This window comes from Perognathus longimembris, chromosome 16 (genome assembly GCF_023159225.1).
Source record: "Perognathus longimembris pacificus isolate PPM17 chromosome 16, ASM2315922v1, whole genome shotgun sequence".
Taxonomy (NCBI): domain Eukaryota; kingdom Metazoa; phylum Chordata; class Mammalia; order Rodentia; family Heteromyidae; genus Perognathus; species Perognathus longimembris.
The window spans coordinates 35,886,941-35,911,613 of record NC_063176.1 but is presented as its reverse complement, the minus strand read 5'-3'; the positions used below and the strand labels follow the sequence as shown (position 1 = coordinate 35,911,613).

Below are 24,673 nucleotides of genomic sequence, written 5' to 3'. Positions count from 1 at the left end.
CTTGAACTCAGGGCCTGGGCACTGTCCCCTTAGCTTTTTCACCCAAGGATGTTGCACTATCACTGGAGCCACAGCTCCTACATCCAGATTTTAGGAGGTTAAATTGTTGGAAATGGCCTCATGTACTTTCCTACCCAGGCTGGCCTCCAACCAAGATCCTCAGGTCTCAGCCTCCTTAGTTTGGATTACATGCACGAGCCACTAGTGCCTAGCTTATGATGCCTTTTATATAAATGTTATGGCATTCTTGGCTGAAAGATGACAATGGAATTACATGAATCTTTGAGAAATCCCTGAGAAAGGTCACTTAGGCATCAATACTGAAGACTTGTTCTTTAGAAGCCTAATAAGAAAGCAGACTGCAAGTGCAGAAGCTCCAGTCAGGGGACTTCTGATGGTAGCTCTCTTGGAGATTCAGAAGGGCACTGCTTCTCTCCCATTGGAGAGAGCTGGCACAGGCAGTCTTCAATTAGGACGCGTGAGTGACTGCCATTTTCATAATTTATGGTATGCTCCTACCCTCAGCTTATTTCAGATTTGTTTAGGAAAATACATTTCCTGCTTCTTTTCTACCATCATGACAGTGTGAGTGTCTGATGAAATAAGTAAGATCTCACATTCACCTGAGAAAAGAAGCGCTCTTATTTGCCAGGAACATGCAGGGGTGTTGGAAATGGGTCACTGTAGCAGGTGCAAATGCAGGTGCAGCGCATCCTGGTGTCCTATGAGGTCACTGATGTGGGCAAAGAAACTGGGACTAAGCCAGGTGCTAGTGGCTCATGCCTGTTAGCCTAGCTAACAATCAGGAGCCTGAGATCTGAGGAAGATGGTTTGAAGCCAGGCCCAGGCAGAAAAGTCTGTGAGACTCTTATCTTCAATTAACCACCAAAAAAGCAGGAAATAGAGCTGTGTACAGCAGTAGAATGGTAGCCTTGAGCAAAAAAGCTCAGGGACAGGGCTCAGATTCTGAGTTCAAGCTCCAGGACACACACACACACACACACACACACACACACACACACACGGAACTCATACTCCTGCTGGCAGCTATTGAACACCGGGCACACATCAGGTAAGGAGAAGCTAATCCCTATTAGCCATTCCTGTGCCAACTCTGAGCTAAGTGTGCCCATCACATGTTATCTCATCTAATTCTCACAGACTGAAACCATCTTTCTTCTTTACATATGTGGGAACTGAGGCTCCCGCTCCAGAGCCCATGTTCTAACCCTAACCCACTGCAGGCTCTGCCAGAGTGAAGGCCCGGTGCACCAATCATTCTCTGTCCCCAAAGGGACAGAGCCTGCAACATCTCCTACATGTCCTCATTTGGTATTACTTCAGCTCATTCACATAAGCAGGGTTTGCAGGACGGAGACTGTACATAAAGGTGGTGACAATTTGCCAGATGCTGGTAACTCACGCCTATAATCCTAGCAACTCAGGAGGCTGAGATGTGAGAATCAAAGTGCAAAGCCAACCTAGTTGTAAAAGTCTGTAAGCTTATCTCTAACTGACCAGCAAAAAGAAGTGGAGCTGTGGCTTAAGAGGTAGAATGCCATCCTTGAATGGAAAAAAGCTAAGCAAGGGCACAAGTTCTGATATTTAAAAAAAAATTACAATGACAATTTAAGAAACTAGAAAAAGAGTAAACTAAATCTTAAATCATATAAAGAAGCACATAATGAAGATTTGGTTGGAAATAACTTTGAAAGGGAGAAAGGGAAGTGGCTGGTAACCAATACAGGGGATTTTTGAGGGAGTGATAAAAATATTCTGTAAGTGATTGTGATGACAGTTATACAACTGTGAAAACACTAGAACTCACTGAGTTTCACACATAAATAATTGACCTTAAAGGCTTATTAATTACACACCAATAAAGCTGTTATTTCCGAGAAATATAAGCTGGAGGTGTGGCTCAAGAGGTAGATTGTTTAATTAGCCTGAGTTCAAACTCCAATACCACTTAAACACAACTTCCTTAAAGAGAGAGAAAGAAGGAAAGAAAGAAAAGAAAGAAAGGAAGGAGAGAAGGAAAGAAAGAGGGAAGAAAGGAGGGAGGGAAGGAAGGAGGGAAGGAAATATAAAAATCAAGCCCCAGTCCCCATCATTATTTTCTTTTCTTTTCTTTTCTTTTTTGGCCAATCCTGGGGCTTGAACTCAGGGCCTGAGCACTGTCCCTAGCTTCTTTTTGCTCAAGGCTAGCACTCTGCCACTTGAGCCACAGTGCCACTTCTGGCCGTTTTCTATACATGTGGTGCTGGGGAATCGAACCCAGGGCTCCATGTATAAGAGGTAAGTGCTCTTGCCACTAGGCCATATTCCCAACCCTCTCCTACCCCATCATTATTTTCTAGGAATAAAACTCAGGCATGCTGCTTAGGGTGCCTTGAGGGTCATTTCTCATGTTCCCTCCTCAATTTCATTAGAGATCCAACACTATATGTAACCTCTCACTATGTAGAATAAGAGAAAAGGTTCCAGCATGACACTTTTTATGTTCCAATAGATGGCTTATTCTCCCAGGGAATTTCATTCCAACAAAAAGCTTTCTGTGGTCTCTGTTCACTTAGCACCATCTGTGTGACCTGTCCCTTAGAGAGTGTGTGTGTGTGTGTTCACATGCATTTGTGGTATGCTAAAGGGGGAACCAGGGATCAAAGCATTCTACAATGAGCAATGGCTAATTAGCTCCCCTACTTGGTCTCAGCCAGTAAGAGCTCTCCTTACCTTCTTCACTCCGTCCTCCATGACTCTTCTGGCCGGAACCAGTGCTGTGTCCCAAATGACTGACTGAAATAGCCAACATACACTCAAGAGGCAGAAAGAAAAGAAGGCTAGCTAGGGAGTGAGGGAAGAGCGGTGTTCACAAACTAACCTTCTCCCCACTTCATAACCCAGGGCCAACAATGATGTCAAATCTGCCCAACAAATTGTTAAGGTGGTTTTTTTTTTGTTTTGCATTCCCATTACCAGCAAAGGGTGTATACTCAAATCAGACACAGATTCTGTGTCCAGAAGGAGACAGAGAAATGACAAATTATGACAACGCAGTGACAGAGGAGAAATGATATTGTGAGGTTGAAATGATTAATTCTTCTAAGATGGAGAAGGAAGATATCAATAAGACACTGTGTCCCTAGTACACGTGGTTCCTTGCAACTGCTCAAAGAGCGAAGTTTTCCCCTCACAAAGAGCCCAAGGAATTTAAAATTAAAGAAAAAAAAGACCCACTTTGGTGAGATAGATAGGACACTGGAAAGGCTATTTGCTGCTCTAGCCAGAGGGTCAGCAATCAGTAAGGCTGGATGACCAGACGCCGGTGGCTCACATCTGTAATCCTAGGCACTCAGGAGGCTGAGATCTGAGCATCACTGTTCGAAGCCAACCCAGGCAGAAAAGTCCCTGTGAGACTCTTATCTCCAATAAACTACTCAAAAATGCCACAAGTACTATGTGGTCGAGCACTAGCCTTGAGCACATAGAGGCTCAGGGACAGCACCCAGGCCCTGAGTTCAAACCCCACAACCACCACTACCACCAACAACATCACCACCAACACCAAAAGCTGGATGCCAATATCCTTATTTCTTTCTGCCAATAAATGATAGCTGGAAAGAATAATTATAACAAAAGCACATTATAATAAACAAGTGTGGATAAATAAATGTTTTGGATTAACAATGCAAACTTCAATTATCAGCCAAATAAGGACATAGACTAAAATAGTCAGCAAGCTCTCAACACTGTTAGCCATATTTACTGACACTACCTCCCACCTTTCCTACTACAAATAAGACAACAGGTGAAAAATTATACTGCCGGATCCAGAGACCTAATGTGTGGCCGTTTGCCATCACCTAAATGACATGTCATCACAGCTTCAGAGTTTCTAGAAGGCCAGAGGGCAATGCTAGTTTACCACTTCCTTGAAGAAGTGAGCCAGCATTCAGACTGGAAACTGACAAAGCCACTACAAGGAAAGAAGCTCCTTCTAGAACATAATTTCTAAAGCCTGGTTTGATCATCTCCTCTGCCCCCAACTCTCATCTCTTGTGGAGCTAACAAGAGATCCTCATGTTCATGGAGAGAATTTCTTCCTGAATTAGAACAATATTTACTGTTCCTCAGACTGTGTTCAGCACGTTATGTACAGATCCTCTAATTTTAACAAATACCCTGGAAAATAGTACCATGCCTATTTTCAGCATAAAAAATAAAGAAATGGAGAAGTTATAAAATTACCCAAGACAAGACACAGCAAACCCCAGCTGACCTCAATCCCAAACTTGCCTCTTACCACCAGGACATTCCCCCAGCTGGCTAGGACTCCCTTAATGGTTTTGCTTTAGACATAGCTTAAGATGCTTTTCATTTGTATTCTTCTAATATCCTTCTGTATGTGCAAAACGTGATCAGGAGAAACTCAAGAGATACAAATTCAACCTGAGTCCTCTTCATTTGGCATCTATAAGTATTATTTTGTTTAAGTTCTCTATTTCTAGAAAGCAGAGGTAGATGTCAAGAACTTTTAGAAGATTATCTTCAAAACTCTATGGAAGAAGCTAGTTTGGCAAGCCTGGTAAATATACTATTGGCTTGGGTTGTAAAGTAAAAAATAAACACTCATTCTAGTAAACCATATCCTAAGACACAGATGACCTAAAATGGATGTTTCTTTATATTTCCTTTTCTGTAGCTACTGATATCTGGCAGGTCTGTGGCCTCCTTTTAGGGATGGCTGGGTCAAGCAAACTATAGGACCAGGATTGTATTGAAAATGAAGTTTAAACTGAGCACAGGTGGCTCCCGCCTGTAAACCTCCATACTTAGAGGCTGAGAAGTGATCTGAGGATCACTACTCCAAGCCAGCCCAGGGAAAGAAAGTCCAGGAAACTCTCACCTCTAATTAATAACCAAAAAGTAGAAGTGAAACTTTAGCTTCAGTGGTAAAGCACTAGCCTGAGGACAAAAAAGCTCAGGACACAGGGGCCAAGCCCTGAGTTTAAGCTCCAGGATCAAGCGGGGTGGGGCGGGGGGAGGTTAAGAGCCAAGCATGGTGGCATGCCTTTCACAGATGAGTAGACACTGAATGAATTCTGAGATGAGAAAAACAAATCCACTGTGGGGGAAAACACCTGTGACTGACTGTGGGGGGTGGAGGGGGGAAAGATCCCCCAGGGAGGGGCCAAGTGACTTGTCTAGGCCTGTGGCACATTCACTTCTCCATCACTATTCAGCTCACACAACAGTGAGCCTCAAGCTCAATAAACGGGTCCTGCAGGCAACTGTGTGTGCACATGTGCAGTCCTGAGCTTGAACCCAGGACCTGAGCACTGTCCCTGAGCTTATTTGCTCAAGGCTAGCACTCTACCACTTGAGCTACATACAACTTCACTTCTGACTTTTTGGAGGTTTTTTGTTTGTTGTGTTTTGATTTTTGCCAGTACTGGGGCTTGAACTCAGGGTCTGAACACTGTCTCTGGCTTCCTTTTTGCTCAAGGCTAGCAGTCTGCCACTTGAGCCACAGGCGCCACTTCCGGCTTTTTCTATATATGTGGTGCTGAGGAATTGAACCCAGAGCTTCATGTAAACGAAGCGAGCACTTTACCAGTAGACCATATTCCCAGCCCCTGACTTTTTGGTAGTTAATTGGAGATACAAGTCTCATGCACTTTCCTGCCCAAACTGGCTTTGAACTGCAATCCTCAGAACTCAGCCTCCTGAGTAGCTAGGAATACAGGACCCAGTCAAAATGCACTTTCTTAGTACATATAAATTTGACTAGTTTGTCAAACTTTCCTTGGAGCACATTTATCTGTGACAGAGCTGTCATAGAACATTGGCTTCAGCCCAGGCAATCTTCGCTTTTTACACCATGTTTTTTGGGGTTTCATTTGTTTCTAAATTTGAAATTGTAAGTTTTAAGGAACTGTCTGCAAGTCAGTGTTTAAGCTGGTGTCTGGCCATGGAGATGTACTCTGGAAAATTCTACAATGTCAAAAACCAAAGTTGTAACTCAGGGTCTAAATGCTGCCTAGATCAGCTGATGGGTCTCCTTAACATGAAGAGTGCAATAAACACAAGGAAACACTTTTCTGGCTTTAATCTGAGTGTGGTCTGAACTTAAAACTTTAGCTCTGCAGTATGGCTCTGGCCCATAGAGGAAAACAAGACAATCAAGTTCAAGCAAACGGAGAATGGTAAAGATGTGGAAAACACAAAGGACATGCTGTATGAAGCCAGTCTAGGCTCTGCTATTTACAGTAACAACCTGGGGGCAGGAGAAGGCACAGATCTTAGAAGCCAGGATCCACATCCAGGGTGCCCAACAGAACTTTGTGGCCACAATGTTTTGCATCTGCTCCAATACGGTCATGGCAAAGCAGGTACTATGGACCACTTATGGTATGAGCATACTGTAAGCGAGTTCCTGAATTATTTGCTTGTCTTAATTTTACTAATTTAGATTGAGATTGTTGTACTGCATGTGGCGACTGGCTGCCATATTGGAACCCATGAGATTAGGTTCAGAGGGGAGCACTAGACAAGTGTGAGAGATTCTGGGCAGAGTTAGGTCAGTAAGTCTTGAAATGCTGTGTCTGTATACTCCATGCCCTTTCGATTCCAAACATGATCCAGAACATTCCAGCACTGTTGAACGCACAATTAAAACACTTTATTGACTTTTTTCAAAATTCATGAGGCAAAGAAAGCTCAGTAGCTCAAGGAATCGATTTTCTCTCTATTCGATCTTCCTCTCTGGGGCCTCACACCCATCCTGATCCCCACCTTAATCACACATAGAGTCCCCACCACCCCTTCTGTTGATATAAATGTGAAACAGGCTTGACTGTCTCATTTGGGGATCTCATGGTGAGCAAATCACATGCTGTATTCTACTCACTGGATACCCTGCCCTTGGAAAATCAGGTATGTCTTCACAGTTTCTGAAGAAAAAAAAAACCCACAATAAACTGGTTTCCATAAGAGTTGCTCAGAAATGTTTTTACCCAGTTGAAACCATGGAGTTTCTCTCTTCTCTCTGGTGGAGAAGAGTAGAAAGAGGGACCAGGACGCAGGCCAATGACACAGCACTGGAAAACAGTAGAATGTGTTTAGCCTGGGCAGAGGGTGTACTTCAGCAGATTCAGAGCCAATGACTCAAAGCTGACATCTTAAGCTTCTCTTTTCTTTTACTTGCTGTCTTTGAAACAAGTTCTACAAAGAATAGAAATCAAAGGGCTGGCAATATGGCCTAGTGGTAAAGCGCTCGCCTCGTTTACATGAAGTCCTGGGTTTGAGTCCTCAGCACCACATATATAGAAAAAGCCAGAAGTGGCGCTGTGACTCAAGTGGTAGAGTGCTAGCCTTGAGCAAAAAGAAGCCAGGGACAGTGCTCAGAACCTGAGTTCAAATTCCAAGAATGGCAAAAAAAAAAAAACCGAATAGAAATCAGAATCAAAGGCTGAGGGTGGGGCGGATGTATTGAGTTAGAAGTGATGGGTCTCTCTGGGCCGCAGGTAGTCTGCAAGCAGTGCTGATGGGAAGCTGAGGTGATGGGAACAGGGACAAGAAGGCCTCCAAACATGGAGGAGGGTTTTGTGAGTTTTTTTGTTTTTGTAAGGCATGACTTGTAGGTTTGCTTTTGAGGGAAAGGGATAGTGGAAGGAGAAATGTGGGTATAGGTAACACCCACCTAGAAGAGGTTCCAAAGTTTGAAAAGTACTAGCAGTGATAAACAAGTGGTCAAACATCTGCCTATAAGCTAGGTGCCTGGTGGCTACTCAGGAGGCTGAGATCTGAGAATCACAGTTCAAAGCCAGCCAGGGCTGGAAAGTCCACAAGACTCTTATCCCCAATTAATCACAAAATAAGCAGCAAGTAGAGCTATAGCTCACATGGTAGAGAAACAGCTTTGAGCAAAAAGAGCTCAGAGACAGCACCCAGGCCCTGAGTTGAAGCCCTGGGACTAATACAAACAACAACAACAGCAGCAGCAGCAGCAACAACAACAACAGCAGCAGCAGCAGCAACAAACCTGCCTGCAGTTACTGCTCTCTACTGACTTTCACCTTGGTGTTTGGTCATTGTTTTGTAACAAGTCTTGATGTCAGTAAAAAAAAAAAAAAATATATATATATATATTTATAAATGATATATATATAATGCTGCTTCTGAATATATTAGTGATCCATAGAACCAAGGATGATATGAAAAGCCCAAAGGCATGATAGAATTTGAGTGCACACGCATCTGCACACACAGACACACACACTCATATACATATCATGCATACTCAAGGGTGTACCTACAGGTTTCTTTTTTCTTTCTTTCTTTGTGTGTGTGTGCGTGCACGTGTGCACATGCTGGTACTGGGGCTTGAATGTAGGGCCTCTTACTCTCTAGCATAGTCCGCTCAAGGCTGTGGCTCTGCCACTTGAGCCACACCTCCATTTCCAGTATTCTGTTAGAGACAAGAGCCTGGAAGATTTGTCTGCTTAGGCCGGCTTCAAACCTGCACCCTCAGATCTCAGCCTCCTGAGTAGCTAGGATTATGGGCGTGAGCCACCAGCATATGGCACAAGTTTCTTCTTAAAGATCATGAGAAACAAAGGAGAAAATGGGATGTAAAATGCATACTTTACAACATATGGCAAAGCATCTAATACAGATGGGCGTTCAGGCGTTGAGATTCTTAAGCTCCATGCTCCTTAGCACCCCTTTTAGAGTGGAATCTCATTAGTGGAACTTTGGGTCTAAGCATTTTTAAGGTTTTTGAAATGCTGTCACCTGCACAGTTTAAAAGCAGGCACATAGGATAATTAAATCCAGTCCTTCTATCGGAGCACCAATTATTTGAACTTGTAAGTCATCTGTGAGGACAACTTTCTTTCATGTTCTAAACCACAATTTTCTTTTGTGAATTGTTTCTTTGACCTCCCCACCCCACCTCCCTTCCCCAAGAATCTACCAGAAAGTTTAGTTAATAGAAATTGGATTAACAGAATATTGGATTACTGATTATGTTGTTTTGGAACCATCTCCCTGCCCAAAGTTACCATCATTCAATGCGTGTACATTCCACTAGAATTCCTTGTTTTGGTCACAGTGTCTATGTGAGTCAGAAATAGCCTCGGTGTGAATCTGGTCCTATCAGATTCTCCATCAAGAATTTCTTAGAGAGAAAAAGAGAGGCACACTACAAAAGAGAAATGGGGAAAATGAAAAAGATTGATTGCTTCCAAGTGTTTCAGAGTAAGAACCGGATTAGTTTTCCTTTGGGCAAAGATAAAGACTCTTATCTTCATTTTTTTGTGTTGTGCAGGTACTCTGCCTCTAACCTCACCCCTAGCCCAAGCCCTTTTATATTTAAAAGATGCTGGCTTTAAAATTACAAGCCAGGACCTCTTCAAGTATTTTTTTTTGATGAAACAATGGTGCAAAATCCAAAATTAATATTATTTCCTAGAATAAAAAAAATCTTGAATTGGAATGTGGCTTCGTGGTAGAGCACTTGCCTAGCATGCATCAAGCCCTGGGCTTCAGCATGAAGTACCACACAGACAGAAAAAGCCAGATGTGGGCAGTGGCTCAAGTAGAGCACTGGCCTTGAGGAAAAGCTCAGGGACAGTGCCCAGGCCCTGAGTTCAAGCCCCAGGACTGGCTAAATAAATAAATAAAACATTTTTCTGCACTGTGCAAACAATGACCTATTCCTTAGAAACAGAATGTGTGAATTTATCAGGGCTGAGCTTGCAGCTGGAGAACCAAACTTCTCTGAATCACAGAAGTAGAAGGGAGCCCAGAGGGAAATCAATCCTAAATTCCTAATTCACTGGATTTTCCACAGAAGTCATTCTTTGATCAGTTCTTCTATCAAATTGTATTTCACAATTCTAACTCAAACACTTGTTACATCCCAACAGAGCCCTTGATATTTATCATTTTGTACATTGTTTTGGCTGTGACTGGGCCTTGAACTCAGGGCCACAGCTCATGCTGGCTTTGTGGCTCACACTGGTGCTCTACCACTTGAGCCACATCTCCAATGAGGCTTTTGGTGGTTAATTGGAGATAACAATCTTGCAGACTTTTCTGCCCAGTCTGGCGTTGAACCACTATCCTCAGATCTCCACTTATAGAGTAGCTAGCATAACAGGCATGAGCCACAGGTCCTGAGCTTCGTGAACCAACTTTGCATTATCTATTAAGGAACTACATGTAATGTGCTTTACTATTCTTATTTTCAAAGTAAGGGTAAACAATTCTTACCACTTATACAACAAGATGCCATTCTGTTAGAAAAGCAGAATGAAAACTTTGTTTAGTTTCATTTCTGATGGTCAGAAACAAGGAGATTATTTAAACAATGGCTAATTAAAGTGATGCAATTTCACAATCCTCAATGGAGGAAAAAAAGTCACAAGGGCCAAGGTTCATTCCCTTGAATTCACTGTTAAGAAAGCATCCAGTTCCATTCCTATGTGCAAACATGCTTCCAGGGAATGCCATTGGCAGGGAAGGCAAATGAAGATCTATTGGACACTCAGAATGGGCTAGACACTTTTCACATTCACAATGCCCATCAAGAGTGGGGTAAACTTACGTAGCATAGGAAGGTCACTGCTCTAGGCATGGCAGAAGGCTCAGCAGCTGACTGACTTTTTTCTTATAGAAAACAGGATAAAAGTGACATGGGATCAACCTTAGGTCAATGGTTTTTTTTGTACTCTACTGACATCCAAGCTACCTTTGTGGTTCCTTTACAGCTCTGTGTCCATGTGCCTGTGCCTTGAATCCACTTTCGCTGCTGAAAGAGAATTGGCTGGTGGGAGCCAAATTAGCAGTGGCTTGAATACATCACTCTAATTTGCCTTCACAAGAATCCTGAGAGCAGCCAGAGCACTGGTGGCTCACACCTGTAATCCTAGCTACTCAGGAGGCTGAGTTCTGAAGTTCAAAGCCAGCCAGAGTAGACAAATCTCTAAAGTGAAGGTGTGGCTTAAGTAGCAGAATGTCAGCCTTGGACAAAAAGCTAAAGGACAGCACCCAGGTCTTGAGTTCAAACCCCAACACACACACACACACACACACTCCTGAGAGTTAAAGACCTCTTGGGGTTATCTGTCCAATGTCCAGTGAAAGCCAATAAGGGGGTCATCAATCTTGCTGATGGAGGGGCCCCTGAGCAGAAGCAATTTGAACCCACAGCCACCTAACTTGATTTCCCCTTTCAGGTCTAAGAGTTAAAAACAAATTTTAAAACTAAACCCAGCCTTAGTCATCTAGTTTTAAAGAAAACACTTATTTGTCAGGAGGTGTGTTGAAGAAAGTCAAGACTTATTAACGATTTGTTCAAGGTCTCTGCTTTAACCTCCACTGTAATTGAGAAGATAAAGGAAAGGCCCTATTTTCATGGGTGGCAGGATGACATGAGGAAAATGAAGGCATTCAGGGGTCAAATGAATATGAGCAGGAAGACAGGCTCCAGAGTTATCTAAGCCATGTGACTTTGTCAAAGCACTTGAGCACTCAGGGCCTCAGTTTCCCCATTTATAAGGCAGGGTAAAAGATTCCTTACTAGCAGAATTATATTTGAACTGAGAATAATAAAGTGCCTGAGGTACTTGCACAATAAGATAATATAATTTGGTAAGTCATCACAAGCCAGTAATTTTGAATCTATATTTGTAGGCTAGTACTGGGAGCTTGAACTCAGGGCTTCATGCTCTGTAGGTTGGCCTTTTATCCCTCAAAGCAGGTGCTCTACCACTTGAGCTACAGCTCCACTTCTGGCTTTTTAATGGTTAGCTAGAGATTAAGAGTCTCTTGGTTCATCTTTTCTAGTTGGTTTCCAACCACAGTCCTCAGATCTCAGTCTCTTGAGTAGCTAGGATTACAGGCATAAGCCACTGACACCCGGTTTGAAGCTGTTTTTAATGACTTGACACAGTCACCAGCCCCTGTGTGGGGGCTGCAGGGGGCTGTGGCGATGGAAAATCTGGAAGTCAGCTCTTTTTCTAGCCAGATGTGTGATCTGAACTTCTCTATTTCAACTTTCTCAAGTACCAGATGGACACATCCAACATCTCAGGATTTAAACACACAAAACCTCATGAAAATTATTGAAGAAAGTATTTTTTCAGTATGCAAATAACCAGATACTGTTCCTGTAGTTCATAAAGTTAAAGCATCCATTCAAGACATCCTTTGATGATTATGTACAAGCAATGCCCGATGAAAGAGGCTGTCTATGGGGCTGGGGATATGGCCTAGTGGCAAGAGTGTTTGCCTCCTATACATGAAGCCCTAGGTTCAATTCCCCAGCACCACATATACAGAAAATGGCCAGAAGTGGCGCTGTGGCTCAAGTGGCAGAGTGCTAGCCTTGAGCAAAAAGAAGCCAGGGACAGTGCTCAGGCCCTGAGTCCAAGGCCCAGGACTGGCCAAAAACAAAAAAAAACAACAACAAGAGGCTGTCTATGAAGTGGGAAAAGAATAAAGCCTTTGCCCAGACACTGAGGGTACCCCATGCCTCTTCTAGAAGTGAATTCAGATGCTGGAGGGGACCATCACAGTGGTTTTGTTATTCCGCAGGCAGAGTGGCCTTACCAGCCCTTCTGGCTCATTGAGACGATGACTTTGCAGAGCCCTCTGTTACCATTTGGATATTTCTGTCTACTGGGCTTTAAGACACACGTCTGTAGGATTGTTTTTTTTTTGTGGTATTGGGCTTTGAACTCAGGGTCCTGTGCTTACTAGGTAGGCACTCAACAATTTGAACCATGACTCCCAACCAAACACATGGCCAAAAATAAAAAATAAATAAAAAATTTTAAACATCCTATTGTCAAGGCAAAATTACAAAGGATATGAGAGAGAACAATGTCATCTCAATGTCCAAATTTCCAACAGAAGATAGGCTGGTGGTGTAGCTCAGTAGTAGACCACTTGCCAGGCAAGCAGGAGACCCTAGGTTCAACCCCAGGCTGGGCATGGTAGTGGCTCTGAATCTTAGGAAATGGAGGTGCCCAGGCTAAAAGTCTCTGGTATCACCTTTGAAAGGATAGGATCACTTCCTGGTATAACTGACAATTTTTCCTGTTTTCATTCAGCTTAGTTTGTAAAGTCCTACAACTTTTCTCAGGCCCAGTTTCCTGGTGTGTAAAACAGTGGCAGTCACCTCCTGGGGTGATTGTTTCAGTTAAATAAATGACCCATACAGAGCACTAAGCAAATACACTCCCCGAAACAGACTTCTGCACTGCCTTCTCAGGTGATAACATAGCACCCTTTATGAGATCACTTAACTTTACAAGACACACACACACACACACACACACACACACACACAGAGAGAGAGAGAGAGAGAGAATGATTTCAACTCATATACTTGGGTTTTTCATTCCTGAAAATGTCTTCTCTTGGGGGTCCGTCTATAAGGCAATGCTAGGGTGCAACCAAAGAAAAAAATGATGGCTATGCAAAATGACAGGGATGAATGACAGATATTGATGCCAAACGAAAAAAGGGAATAGCATTGAGATTCTACATTTCTTTTTTTAAGAGTCTGTTGTTCCAGATCAGTCTGTTGGAAAATGTAGCTCAGTGGTAGAGAGCTTTCTGGCATGTACAAGTCCCTAGGTTTGATCCCCAGCAAAAAAAAAGGGGGGGGAGGGGGTATTGGGGGAGGAGAACAGTCAAAGCTAACTGTGTTGCCAGAACTCAGCATAATGGAAATGATGGTGTGGTGAAGGGAAGATACAGAATACTGGGATGGGATTATAATAATCTCCACTTTTGTCTGGGTGGTGGCTATACAGGTGCAGAAATATGTACATATTCCTCAAGACACAAATTATACCTCGATACAGGTATAAACTTATTTTCTCATGGCCTACAGATGTAGCTTGGTAGAGGAAACCCTGGTTTGGTTCTCAGCACCACAAAACAAGCAAATGAATGGGATGAATGAATAAATGAGAGAATGAATCAATCATGTTCAAAGCACTGACTTGACTTAGCTTTAAGGATTTCTCTTTCTTCTAGTCTCATATTTCCATGTTTGACAACTCCATTTATTTAGTGTCTCATAAGTGTAGGCACTGCTTACATATGAAAATTTCAGTCATTGAATTTATCTATTTAGGTAAAAACTCTGGTACTTTCCTGGATTTAAAAAAACTTTTTTTCTTAAACTGATTTGCACTCTTCACTCTCATTGAAGTAGTCATGTGGCCCACATTCTTGGCAGAACAGGTTATACCTGGAAACTCACATGATCAAACTCCACTGAGGTGGAGCAATGACACTAGAGGCCATGAAGTCTTTGCTGGGGACAGGGTGGTTGTCCCTCCTCACTCTTGCCTGTTTTCATTGCTGTTCTCCATCCTTCATTGACTTGTGCAGGTTTGGAACACCTGGCGTGTGCTAAGCATGGAGACAGTCACCATCTATGACTGAAGGGAACTTATATTTGAAAATTAAATACTGCAGAATGAAGAGATGAGGGGCCAGGAATGGTGGTACTGCTTGTAATCCCAGCTACCCTGAGGTTAAGGGTAGAAAGATCACAGTCCAAGGCCAGCCTTGGGGAAAAAAAAAATTGAGAACCAATCTGAAAAACAAACGAAAGCAAAAAGGGCCGAGGGCATGTGCGCAGAGTGCTTGCGTAACAAGTTTCAGGTCCTGAGTTCAAACCTCAACGCTGCCAAAAAAAACAATCATTGAGAGCTGACTGAAAACCTGGCCCAGAATGAGCTCTCCATAAATGTTTACTGAATGAATGAGTGAATGAATGAATTGTCTTTCACCTGGCAAAGAGAAGCAAGAGTTCTAGGAAATCAGAAATGTCATTAAAACAAGATCGATATATTTATTGGTGCTACATGGGGGGGTGGGTGGCTGATAGGATTTCTGGCATTCATCTTGGCTGCTGATTTTTTTGCCTTACTTAAGACCTTGAGTTGCTGGCCGTGGTCATCATCTGTTAACGAAATCTATGTTTTACTTCACCCAGAAACAATTGCCAGCAGTAGAATCTGTGAGAATTCCTCCAGGCTGTCATCACAGCTGTGACCCCAGGCCTGGGGGCGGGGGTTGATGGTGGTGAAGGTGACCCACTCACTATGTCCTCCTAGAGTTGTGACAGTTCTGTCCAGAACAAAACAAGGTAGGCCTGCTTCCTTCAACGTTATCACATGTGCAAGAGGCCATTGCACGAGGGGCTTCCACAGGGTTGTCCTCAGAGATTTCACTATCCTATTTGACAAATCACATTTGCAAATAAGAAGGGGGGGTGGTAACTAGAAGTCTAAAGGACAGACAGACAAGTAACAGCTAACCCTTGTGGAGAGCTGTCACTCAATTCTATGCCTTACAAAGCCAACCTGCCACAACAACATTATTATCTCACATTTAAAGCCACAGAGCCACAAGCTCTAGAGAGGGGGCCCGGCTACTCACAGCTGGATTTGATGCAGGATTGATTCATAACAAACTATATAGTGAGGCTCTATGAATAGCAGGGCACCTAAGAAATACTTGGTGATCTTACTTTCTTGCAGAAGAAAGCAAACAGCACAATGTCCAGCATTGGTGACTCAAGCCTATAATCCTAGATTGAGAGCTGAGGATGGCAGTTCAAAGCTAACCTGGAGCAGGAAGACTTATCTCCAATTACCCACCAAAAAGCCAGAGGTAGAGCATAGCTCAAGTGGTAGAGCATTAGTCTTGAGCTAAGAAACGAAGGGACAGCATCCAGGCCTTGAGTTCAAGCCCAGTTGTGGCGCCAATTCTTTAAAAAGACTTCCCCAATTAAATTAAGGCAAAACAAAGAGTATCTAGAAACAGTCTGTGTTCAGACTTTTTTCCCCAGAACCTTTTGGCTTCTGTAATAACATCTCAGACTCCACACAGCTTCAATCTGCGTTTGGGAGGTTGAGGGGCCTGGGCTCACTAGCAAGGTGGGCATTTTTCAGTAGTTTTGACTCACAAAAGGTCCACAATTTGAATGCATCTATGACAGGTGACTTTTCCATACTTGTTTCAAAATCTTAAAAGATTAATCCAGTTATGTTACCTTTCAGTGGTCAAGGTAGACAGGTCACTCACCGAGAAAGAAACTTAATTTCCACTTCTGCAGTTGTTCCATGGGCTCCCATTTGCCTGAACACACAAAGCCAACAAGGAAGTTCTCCCAGTAGGAGAAGTTTCTGGATACTTTTGAAACAATCTCCTCAACCAGCCATTTTATAACAACTAGAAATAGATCAGAAGACCCTTGCTTTATTCTGCCAGTGTCCCTCTGTGCAAAAACCAGAATCAAATCACATTTCTGTCAAATCAGTCTGTTCTTACATTAGTACCATCTTCTTATTTAAATTCAGCTACAGCCCACACGCCCCAAACATCTGACACTTGTTAAATCCCATTAAACCTATTGTGACAATGCTCCCTAAAAAGAAGCGATTACAGAACCTTTTGGGAACTGTTCCTTTTCTAGATTTTCCTAGCTGTGGCTGGAGCTCTAGCCTCTAATATCACAACTGCCATCTGCGTCTAGCACACGATGATAACTGATCACATACAAACCCCCGATTATGGGTCTAGATCACCTACGCTATCTTCTCTCTCTCTCCCCATCCTCAAAAAAGAATAGAAAGACAAGAAGTATTTACTCATTCGTTTCTCAAACGCCACGACCAAAATACAGAAAAATAATTTCCAGCCTGCAATGCTCTAAGGACTTAGATTTGAGAAGAGGCAGTTTCAGATTCACCTTTGTTATCTTGTCTACATTTAACATAATGGGGGCAGGGTGGGGGTAGGAAGAGATGAAAAGTATTTTCAGGAAACGGGAGCCACGGTTTAGTAAAACATTGAAATGGAATGAGTCACTGGGCAGACAAGGCACAAGGTGACAGACATTTGGCCTCCCAGAATCCAGGCACCTGGCCCCCAACTCCTTCGATTAAAGCAAAAGCTAACATCGGATTCCCTTTCCAGCCAAGCCTCAGGCATAGGGATTTGATTCCATCTCGGTGACACCTGTGTCCCTCTAGTAAAACCAAAAGCCAGCATTCAGTGGAAACGGAACATGACATTTCTCCAGGAACTCAGTGCTGCCAGAAAACAGAATTTGCAAAGAAATTCTTCTCCATCTCCCCACACCCCACCATCCCCACCCCTTCCGCAGAAGGGCCCCTGAACCCTTTGAAATCTGTGATTTTAAATATTAAATGCATATGAAAGTATGAACCAAGTACCTGCCAAACACCTGGCGGGTGCTCTCTCTCTCGCGCACTCTCTCTCCTCTCCTGTGCTCTCCTCCTACGCTCTGGCAACGGAATGCCCTTCCAAACCATGGCTCAGTGCTTTTGGTAAATGTTTTACAAGACACTAAACAGCCTGTGTCCCACCCTCTGAGCAAACACCATTGAGAGAACACAGCATAATCGTCCCAAAGATAGCTTGCGAGGGACAGTAATGTCAATGAACAAGCCATCTCTATTTCCACATTTGCCCCTAAGAAACAGAAAAAACCAACAGGTGCAGGGGTGGGCTGGGACTGGGGGCTAGCAGGAAAGGCTTCTAGAAATAAATCTTGATTCCCCCTCACCTCCTCCTCCCCCCAGGAGCCTTGCAGCTTGTTTTGTTTTGTCTTAAAGGTAGCATTATGATAAGCTCATTGTTCTAATCTCCAGGCAAGTCTTGGCTTGCCAGCCTCAAAAGGTGTCAAAAGCCCAAGTTAATAAAGGGAGAGGACAGAACTCACACGTCCTCTGCATTTGCCATGTGGAAAAGAGACCTCCGAAAAGATTCCACGAGCTGTCTCCCACAAATTCTACTCATTTTCCATTTCCCTCGTTACTCATGGTTAAAAAAAACCAACTCTGCTCCAAACCAGAAGTTTTGCATTCCATTCGAGTTAACAATTACAACCCGGGAGAAACTGACGGGCGCCTAACTATTCACATAGCCAGCTTGTCAGGTGCTTGGAACCACGGAGGTTAACCAGACAGTGAGAGGGGACCCAGAGCACCCTCTGCCTGGCCTGGCTTTCCAGAAGTACCTGTGAGGATTCCTGGGGTTCCTCCCCCAAAAGTGTGAGGGTGACACCTGACTACCTGCTCTCAGAGCTCTATGGCGGTCCGGAAAATGAGGAAGAATTATGGAGCTGTGATTAAGTCTAAAAAGAGACTAACACTGTCTGGAGGAGAATCCGGGTTTAGCTTTAGCTTTGGACTCACACCCAGGAACAGGTTAGGCAAATAAGAAAAGCCATTTTCTTGTCCCCACCCCCACCTCAGTCCCTAAGAGTCCTCAGAATTCTGCACTTTGTGCTCTATGATGTCTAGTGGGATGGAAAGAAAACACCATGGACTTGAGATCCTGGCTCTTCCACGCTCCAGCCGTGTGTGACCTTGAGCCAGCACCTCCATTCTCAGCCTCTTTTTTTTATGTCTGTGGCAAGACAATGGCTAGTTACAGATACCTCAGAGGACTGAACACAGAGCAGTTCTTTACCCCGTGAAAATCAGGGCTTAAGGGGTTGTTGCCATTGCGCCCCTCACCATACCTCATGGATGGGGGTTCCATCTGGCTTCCATTTCTTCACGTTACCCAAGCTTCTAGTTAGTTGTGGGTCTGTAGGCTTCGCTTCTCTTAGGTAGGGTGAAGCGATCTGTTTTGGGTGGGTAACACAAATGACTCTTTATCTACCTTGTCTGGGGTGTGGCCAAAGGGCAGGGCAAGGCCAGGCTGCCCTCTCCTTCACAAGGCTTACCCCACCTGCTCCCAATTGCCCTTTAGCACCATTAGCTAACCAGCTTACCCAGCCCTCCCGGCCTCTCCTTCCCTTTCCTCCCCAGGTTTTCTCTCTTTCCAGCCTTTCCTGCCTCCTTTCCCTGCTAGACAGAATGGGGCAGTGGAGGAGGAGGAAGACTTTTGGTTCTGTTTCTTCTAGCTTTTGATGCGACATCACAAACAGCTCACTGCAGGTTTTAGAAAAATCTTATTGTTATCCAAAGATACGGAAAGGCCCTGGGGCACAGAGCCACCACTAGAGGACTGGCAGCAATGCTGGGGTTTCCTCACAGGCTAGGATGCCCCTGTGACCCATCAAGGCACTGGCCAACTCCTCACCCCAAATAAGGCATTTGTGTATGAACCCCTGCACACAGAGTCTAGGGCCTTACTGTGCAAGAATATATTCCAATTGTGTGTATGTGTGCTAGACTTGGGGCCTGGGTGCTCACCCTAAGCTTTTTGGCTCAAGGCTCTATAGCTTGAGCCACAGCTCCACTTCCGGCTTTTTCCTAGTTACTTGGAGATAAGTCTTGGCCCAGGGTTGTCACTGAATCATGATCCTCAGATCTCAGCTTCCTAAACTGGTAGGATTACAGGCGTGAGTCATCAGTGATTGACCGTATTTGAATTTTGATGAATAAAATGCAAGGCCATAATATCTAAATCCAAAAGAGTGCTTCAATGCTGAAAATTCCCATATAAGCAAAGGCTGTAGTTGGAGAGGTCTGATGTAGTTTTGTCCATCCCTCCCTATCTCCTTTTCCTCCCTCCTCCCTTCTTCCTTTAAATGAGAAAAGTGAATTGTAAAGACAAGACAGCAAATGAACTAGCCATCAAATGCCTGGAAAACCAAGCCTAAGTGTCTACAATTCCCGTGTACTTGATGTAGGGTTTCACGCAAGTGCATGAGAACACAGGAGAGGGTCTGCACCATTGCACACAGCTGAACACACCAGAAGGGATCTTTGCTCTCTGCCTGAACCTAACTCCCCTCTCAGGGGCATGCCATAACTTCCTCACTCTGTGAGCACACCATCAGCCTGTCCAGATCCCCTTCTCTGTTTCCAGCCCCATTTGGTTCTGTTGTCCTTTATTCCGTTCCTTGTCCTTCCTCAGTCTCCCTGCTCTCTTCCCTCCACTGGGCTCTGTCCCTGAGCCTCTCTGTGCTCAAGGCTAGTGTTCTACCATTTAAGGCACAGCGCCACTTCCAGATTTTTTTTTTTCTGAGTACTTTATTGGAGATAAGAGTCTCATGGACCCTCCTACCCACGCTGGCTTTGAACCAATCCTCATATCTCATCCCCAACTGTGCCTGGGTAAGCCATTCTTGATCATCATTTCCTGGGGTCACAATGTGGTATTTGACTTTGAGCCTTATAGGCTGTGTTCTACACAGCACTTGGTATGCTGCTACACACAAATGGGACAGCTTGAGCTGTTCAGAGGTAATTCTGTGTCCCTGAGAATGGACTGTGCCTTCTGCACAAAAATCAGCGTTCGGTGATAACGCTTCCCACTTCCAGCCATGCCATGCCGTGTAAGTTTTTATTTATTGTCACTAGGTTGCCAATGTGCAGGTAGAATCCTGAAATAGTTGATTACAGAGTTGAACTGGGCAGAGTAATTAACCTAGGGAGATTGCGGCTCTACCACCCTGTTCCTGTCAAAGCATATGTCATTAAAACAAATAAAAAGGAAGAACCAATCCTTCTGTGTTGGAGGTGTGGCTCAAGTGGTAGTGTGCCAGCCAATGAGCAAATGCAAGCATCATGAGTTTGAGACCTGGTCTTGGATGATAAGAAAGAGAAAGACAGACAGACAGAGAGAGAGAGAGAGAGAGAGAGAGAGAAAGCGCAAGAGAGGGAGGGAAGACGGAAGGAAGGAAGGAAGGAAGGAAGGAAGGAAGGAAGGAAGGAAGGAAGGAAGGAAGGAAGGAAGGAAAGAAGGAAGGAAGGAAGGAAGGAAGGAAGGAAGGAAGGACAGAAGGAAGGATGGATCTGTCAATTTTCCAGCCCAGTTCTTTTTGTTTTTTTGCCACTCCTGAGGCTTGAACTCAGGGCTTGGGCACTGTGTTTGAGCTTTATTTTGCTCAACGACAGCACTCTATCACTTGTGCCACAGTACCATTCCCAGTTTTTCTGTGTATGTGGTACCAAGGAATCCAACCCGGGGCTTCATGCATGCTAGGCAAGCACTCTGCCACTAAGCCACACTCCGGTCCCCAGCCCCATTTTGATCTGGGTATTTGTGTGGTTGGCATACATCTGACTGCCGAGCAGTTTCTGATTCTAAGAGGGGTTTTGAAGTCCCTTGGAGGCTAAAGAATAGAAAAGGTGGAGACTTCGTGCAGAGTGTCCCAGTCTCCCAGAAGCCCCCGAAGTCCTAGAAACTGCCACAGATCACTTAACCCCAAGACTGTGCCTTGGAAACTGCTCAGGGCCCAGCCCAGCCTCAACATAGATCCTAAGGAAGTGTGCTCTCAAGTTGCCCAGAGAAGCGAGGCCGGGATGGGCAGGTAAAGGAGCCCTACCCAGTGCTCTCTTTCCCTGGACATCATCCATTGAAGCAGTGATTCTCTGACAAGCTCCCAGCATCTCCAGGCGGCCACTAATATATTTGCCTCTGCTCACTGACATTTGCATGGCAGTAAAAAAAAAAAAAAAGGGAAAGATAATTTTGGGAGATTACAAGCACTGGATAGGATGGTACTACAAAATGTACTGGCAGATGTGGCAGTTCTCAACTCTGTGTGTGTGTGTGTGTGTGTGTGTGTGTGTGTGTGTGTGTGTGTGTGCGTGTGCGGGCACATGCCAGGAAACTCATGGACTGGGCGCTGTCTCTTAGCTTTTTCCATACAAGGCTGGTGCTCTACCCACTAGAGCCACAGCTTTGCGTCTGGCTTTTGTTGGCAGTTAATTAGAGAGAAAAAGCTCCTGGACTTTCTTGCCCAGACTGGCTGGCTTTGATCTTCGATCTTCAGATCTCAGCCTCCTAATTACAGATGTGAGGATTACAGATGTGAGCCACAGGAGCCTGGCTGCTAGAACCATTCTAGGGAAAGAGGTGGGAACTTCTTTAAATGAGTCTGTGCCAACTGAAGCAAATGTGGTGGACAGCCCAGGTCATGTTTACATACAATCTTGACCCAGGCCATTGAGAATACTTAGGCATCCCAGCAAACAAACTAGAGAAAGTTAAAAATCCAGTATGGAAGCAAGGAGAAGCCTCCACTAGCCTAGAGATCTGCAGATCTAAAATTGAAGTTGCCTGCAGCTAATAAGGCAGTTAACTAGGAAAATGCTTCCCCCATCCCCTCCTAGAAGGCGGGCTAAGGAGGGAGAGATTTTCTCAACAAAGGAAGATTTGACATTTTTATATATTGTAAATGTGAGTTTTTACTAGAGGTGAGGCACACTGTATTATGCTCACAGCAGTTGTGTATACAAAGGGCTTTAAAAATTAGCCTAGGGGAGAAAGAGAAGGGGGAAAAAAAAACAGAGCAGAGGGAAATAAATGAGCAAACTGGAGTCCCTTTAGACAGTTAAGAGGAGTTACATTTTAGAAACTGGCCTAGACAACAGGCAAAGGGAGAGAAGGGAAGCTCACGGCTCTGGATATTGGCTAATTGGTTTTAGAAACGAAAGTGAAGCTGAGAATGTGGCTAAGTGGTAGAGTGCTTGCCTAGGATGCATGAAGCCCTGGGTTTGATTCCTCAGCACCACATAAACAGAAAAAGCTGGCAGCAGTGCTGTGGCTCAAATGGTGGGGCACTAGCCTTGAGCACAGAGAGGCTCAGGGCCTCTCAGAGAGTGCCCTTGAGTTCAAGGCCCAGAACTGAGAAAAGAGAAAAGAAAAAAGAAAAGTGGAAGGATGAAAAGAAACCCAACTTGGGGCTGGGTACTGATGGCTCACTCCTATGATCCTAGCAACAGGGAAGGCTGAGATCTGGGGATCACTGTCTGCAGCCAACCTAGACAGGAAAGTCCACAAGAGACTCTCATCTCCAATTAACCAGAAAAAAAAAAAGCAGAAATGGAGCTATAGAAGTGAAATGGCTAAGGGATGGCACCCAAGCCCTGAGTTCAGAACTCTGTGTGCGCGTGCGCATGCGCACACGCACACACACACACACACACACACACACACACACAAAGAGGGGGAAAACTGGAAGAGATGAGGCAAGGGGTGCCAATGGCTCACGCCTGTAATCTGAGCTACTCAGGAGGTTGAGACCTGAGGATCACAGTTTGAAGCCAGTCCAGGCAGGAAAGTTGCTCAGACTCTTATCTCCAATTAAACCACTCAAAACCCGAAGTGGTTCTGTGGCTGTGGCTTAAAGAGGTAGAGGCGAGCTTTGAGCTAAAGAGCTCAGGCACCATGCCTAGGCCCTGAGTTCAAGCTCCATAACAACAACAACAAAAGTACTCCTTACCTAACTTCTGTAACTGTAACCCCTCCATATATCACCTTCATTTTGTTTTTGTTGTTTTTTTTCCAGCACTGTCCCTGGCTTATTTTTGCTCAAGGCTAGCACTCTGCCACTTGAGCCACAGCGCCACTTCTGACTTCTTCTGTATGTATGGTGGTGAGGAACTGAACTCAGGGCTTCATGTATGTGGGGCAACCACTCTACCACTAGGCCATATTCCTAGCCCCAATTTAAAATTTTTTAAGGAAAAGAAAAAGTTGATCTCTGGATCTCCACAGTGATAAGGGACGGAGGAAGAGGTGAGATGCTAGCAGGAACTTCCTCCCTGTAGGCCTGGGACTATCAACATAGCCTGGAGCTGTGACTCACCAAATTCTCAGAGACCCTGGATCACAGGACTGAGTCTCAGCCTGTCAGCTATGCAGTGCTCACTAAGGGGGGTGGGGGTGGAGGTGGGGAGAGAGCTGAATGTTTTTCTTCATCTTCGCATATTTCAGAAAGGAAAAAAAAATGTGTCTTGAAAAGCGAAGTCTTTATCCTAAGTTCACTGAGTTTGTATAGCATTGGGAAACTTCCCATCAAGAGTAAGGTTGGGGGCTGGGTGCTAGTGGTTCATACCTGTAATCCCAGCCACTCAGGAAGCTGAGATCTGAGAATGACAGTTCAAAGACAGCAAAGTCTTGCGAGATTCTAATCTCTAATTAACCACCAAAGCGCCTTGAGGACAAAAGCTCCGGGACAGCCTCTGGGCCCTGAATTCAAGCCCTAGGAACAGCTCCACTACCTCAATAAAATTAAAAAAAAAATAGTCTGATTGGGTCTTAAACTGGTGCCTCAGGGGACTGACATCTGGGGGTTTGAAGTCAGAGAAAGCAGAAAAATCCATGAGACTGTCTCCCAAAACAACCAGCAAAAAGGACTGGCAGTAGGGCTCAAGTGGTATAGTGCCAACCTCACAGTCAAACCTTAAGGCCCAGGATTTAAACTTTAGTGTTATTCCCCAACCACAAAAAAAGTCACATGGCTGAGTATGGTGGCACATACCTATAACCCTAGCACTTGGGAGGCTGAGGCAGGAGAATTGAGTTTTGAGGCCAGCTTGGACTGTTCATAAGAAGCCCCTGTCTTAAAAATAAGAGGCTGGAACATGGTTCAAGCAGTAGAATACCAGCTGGGAACAAGAAAACTGAACAAGAGCAAGAACCCTTGAGTTAATCCCCAACAGGGCAACAAACAAACAAAGGATGCATCACAAATAACTAGAGAAATCTCCACCCTCGCCTAGTCTGCACTGGCTTGGATTTGTTGTTGTTTCTGAGTTCTCGAAATGATTGAAACCAGTCAAAATGACTAAAACCAGCCAAACCAGCCGGCGTTGGCACCAGTGGCTCTCACCTGTAATCCTAGCTACTCAGGAGGCTAAGATCT

At 44.4% G+C, this 24,673-nt stretch overlaps 1 protein-coding gene across 7 annotated transcripts in view; it reads right to left on the bottom strand.

Annotated features, from left to right (window-relative positions):
• Positions 1-24,673, bottom strand: part of Rbm47 (RNA binding motif protein 47) — a 135,820-nt gene that overhangs the window by 43,654 nt on the left and 67,493 nt on the right. The window contains exon 1 of one of the 7 annotated variants that reach the window (XM_048364390.1): positions 18,587-18,793. The exons of 4 other annotated variants lie outside the window; for them this stretch is intronic. Coding sequence is in view for 2 of the 3 variants with exons in the window: in XM_048364385.1 (XP_048220342.1) it covers positions 17,274-17,372 (99 nt within the window). In the remaining variant the exon portion in view is untranslated. Of the gene's footprint in view, positions 1-2,386; positions 3,288-17,273; positions 18,251-18,586; positions 18,794-24,673 lie in introns of those variants that run through there. 2 more of the 7 variants (XM_048364385.1, XM_048364387.1) reach the window with 2 other exon arrangements.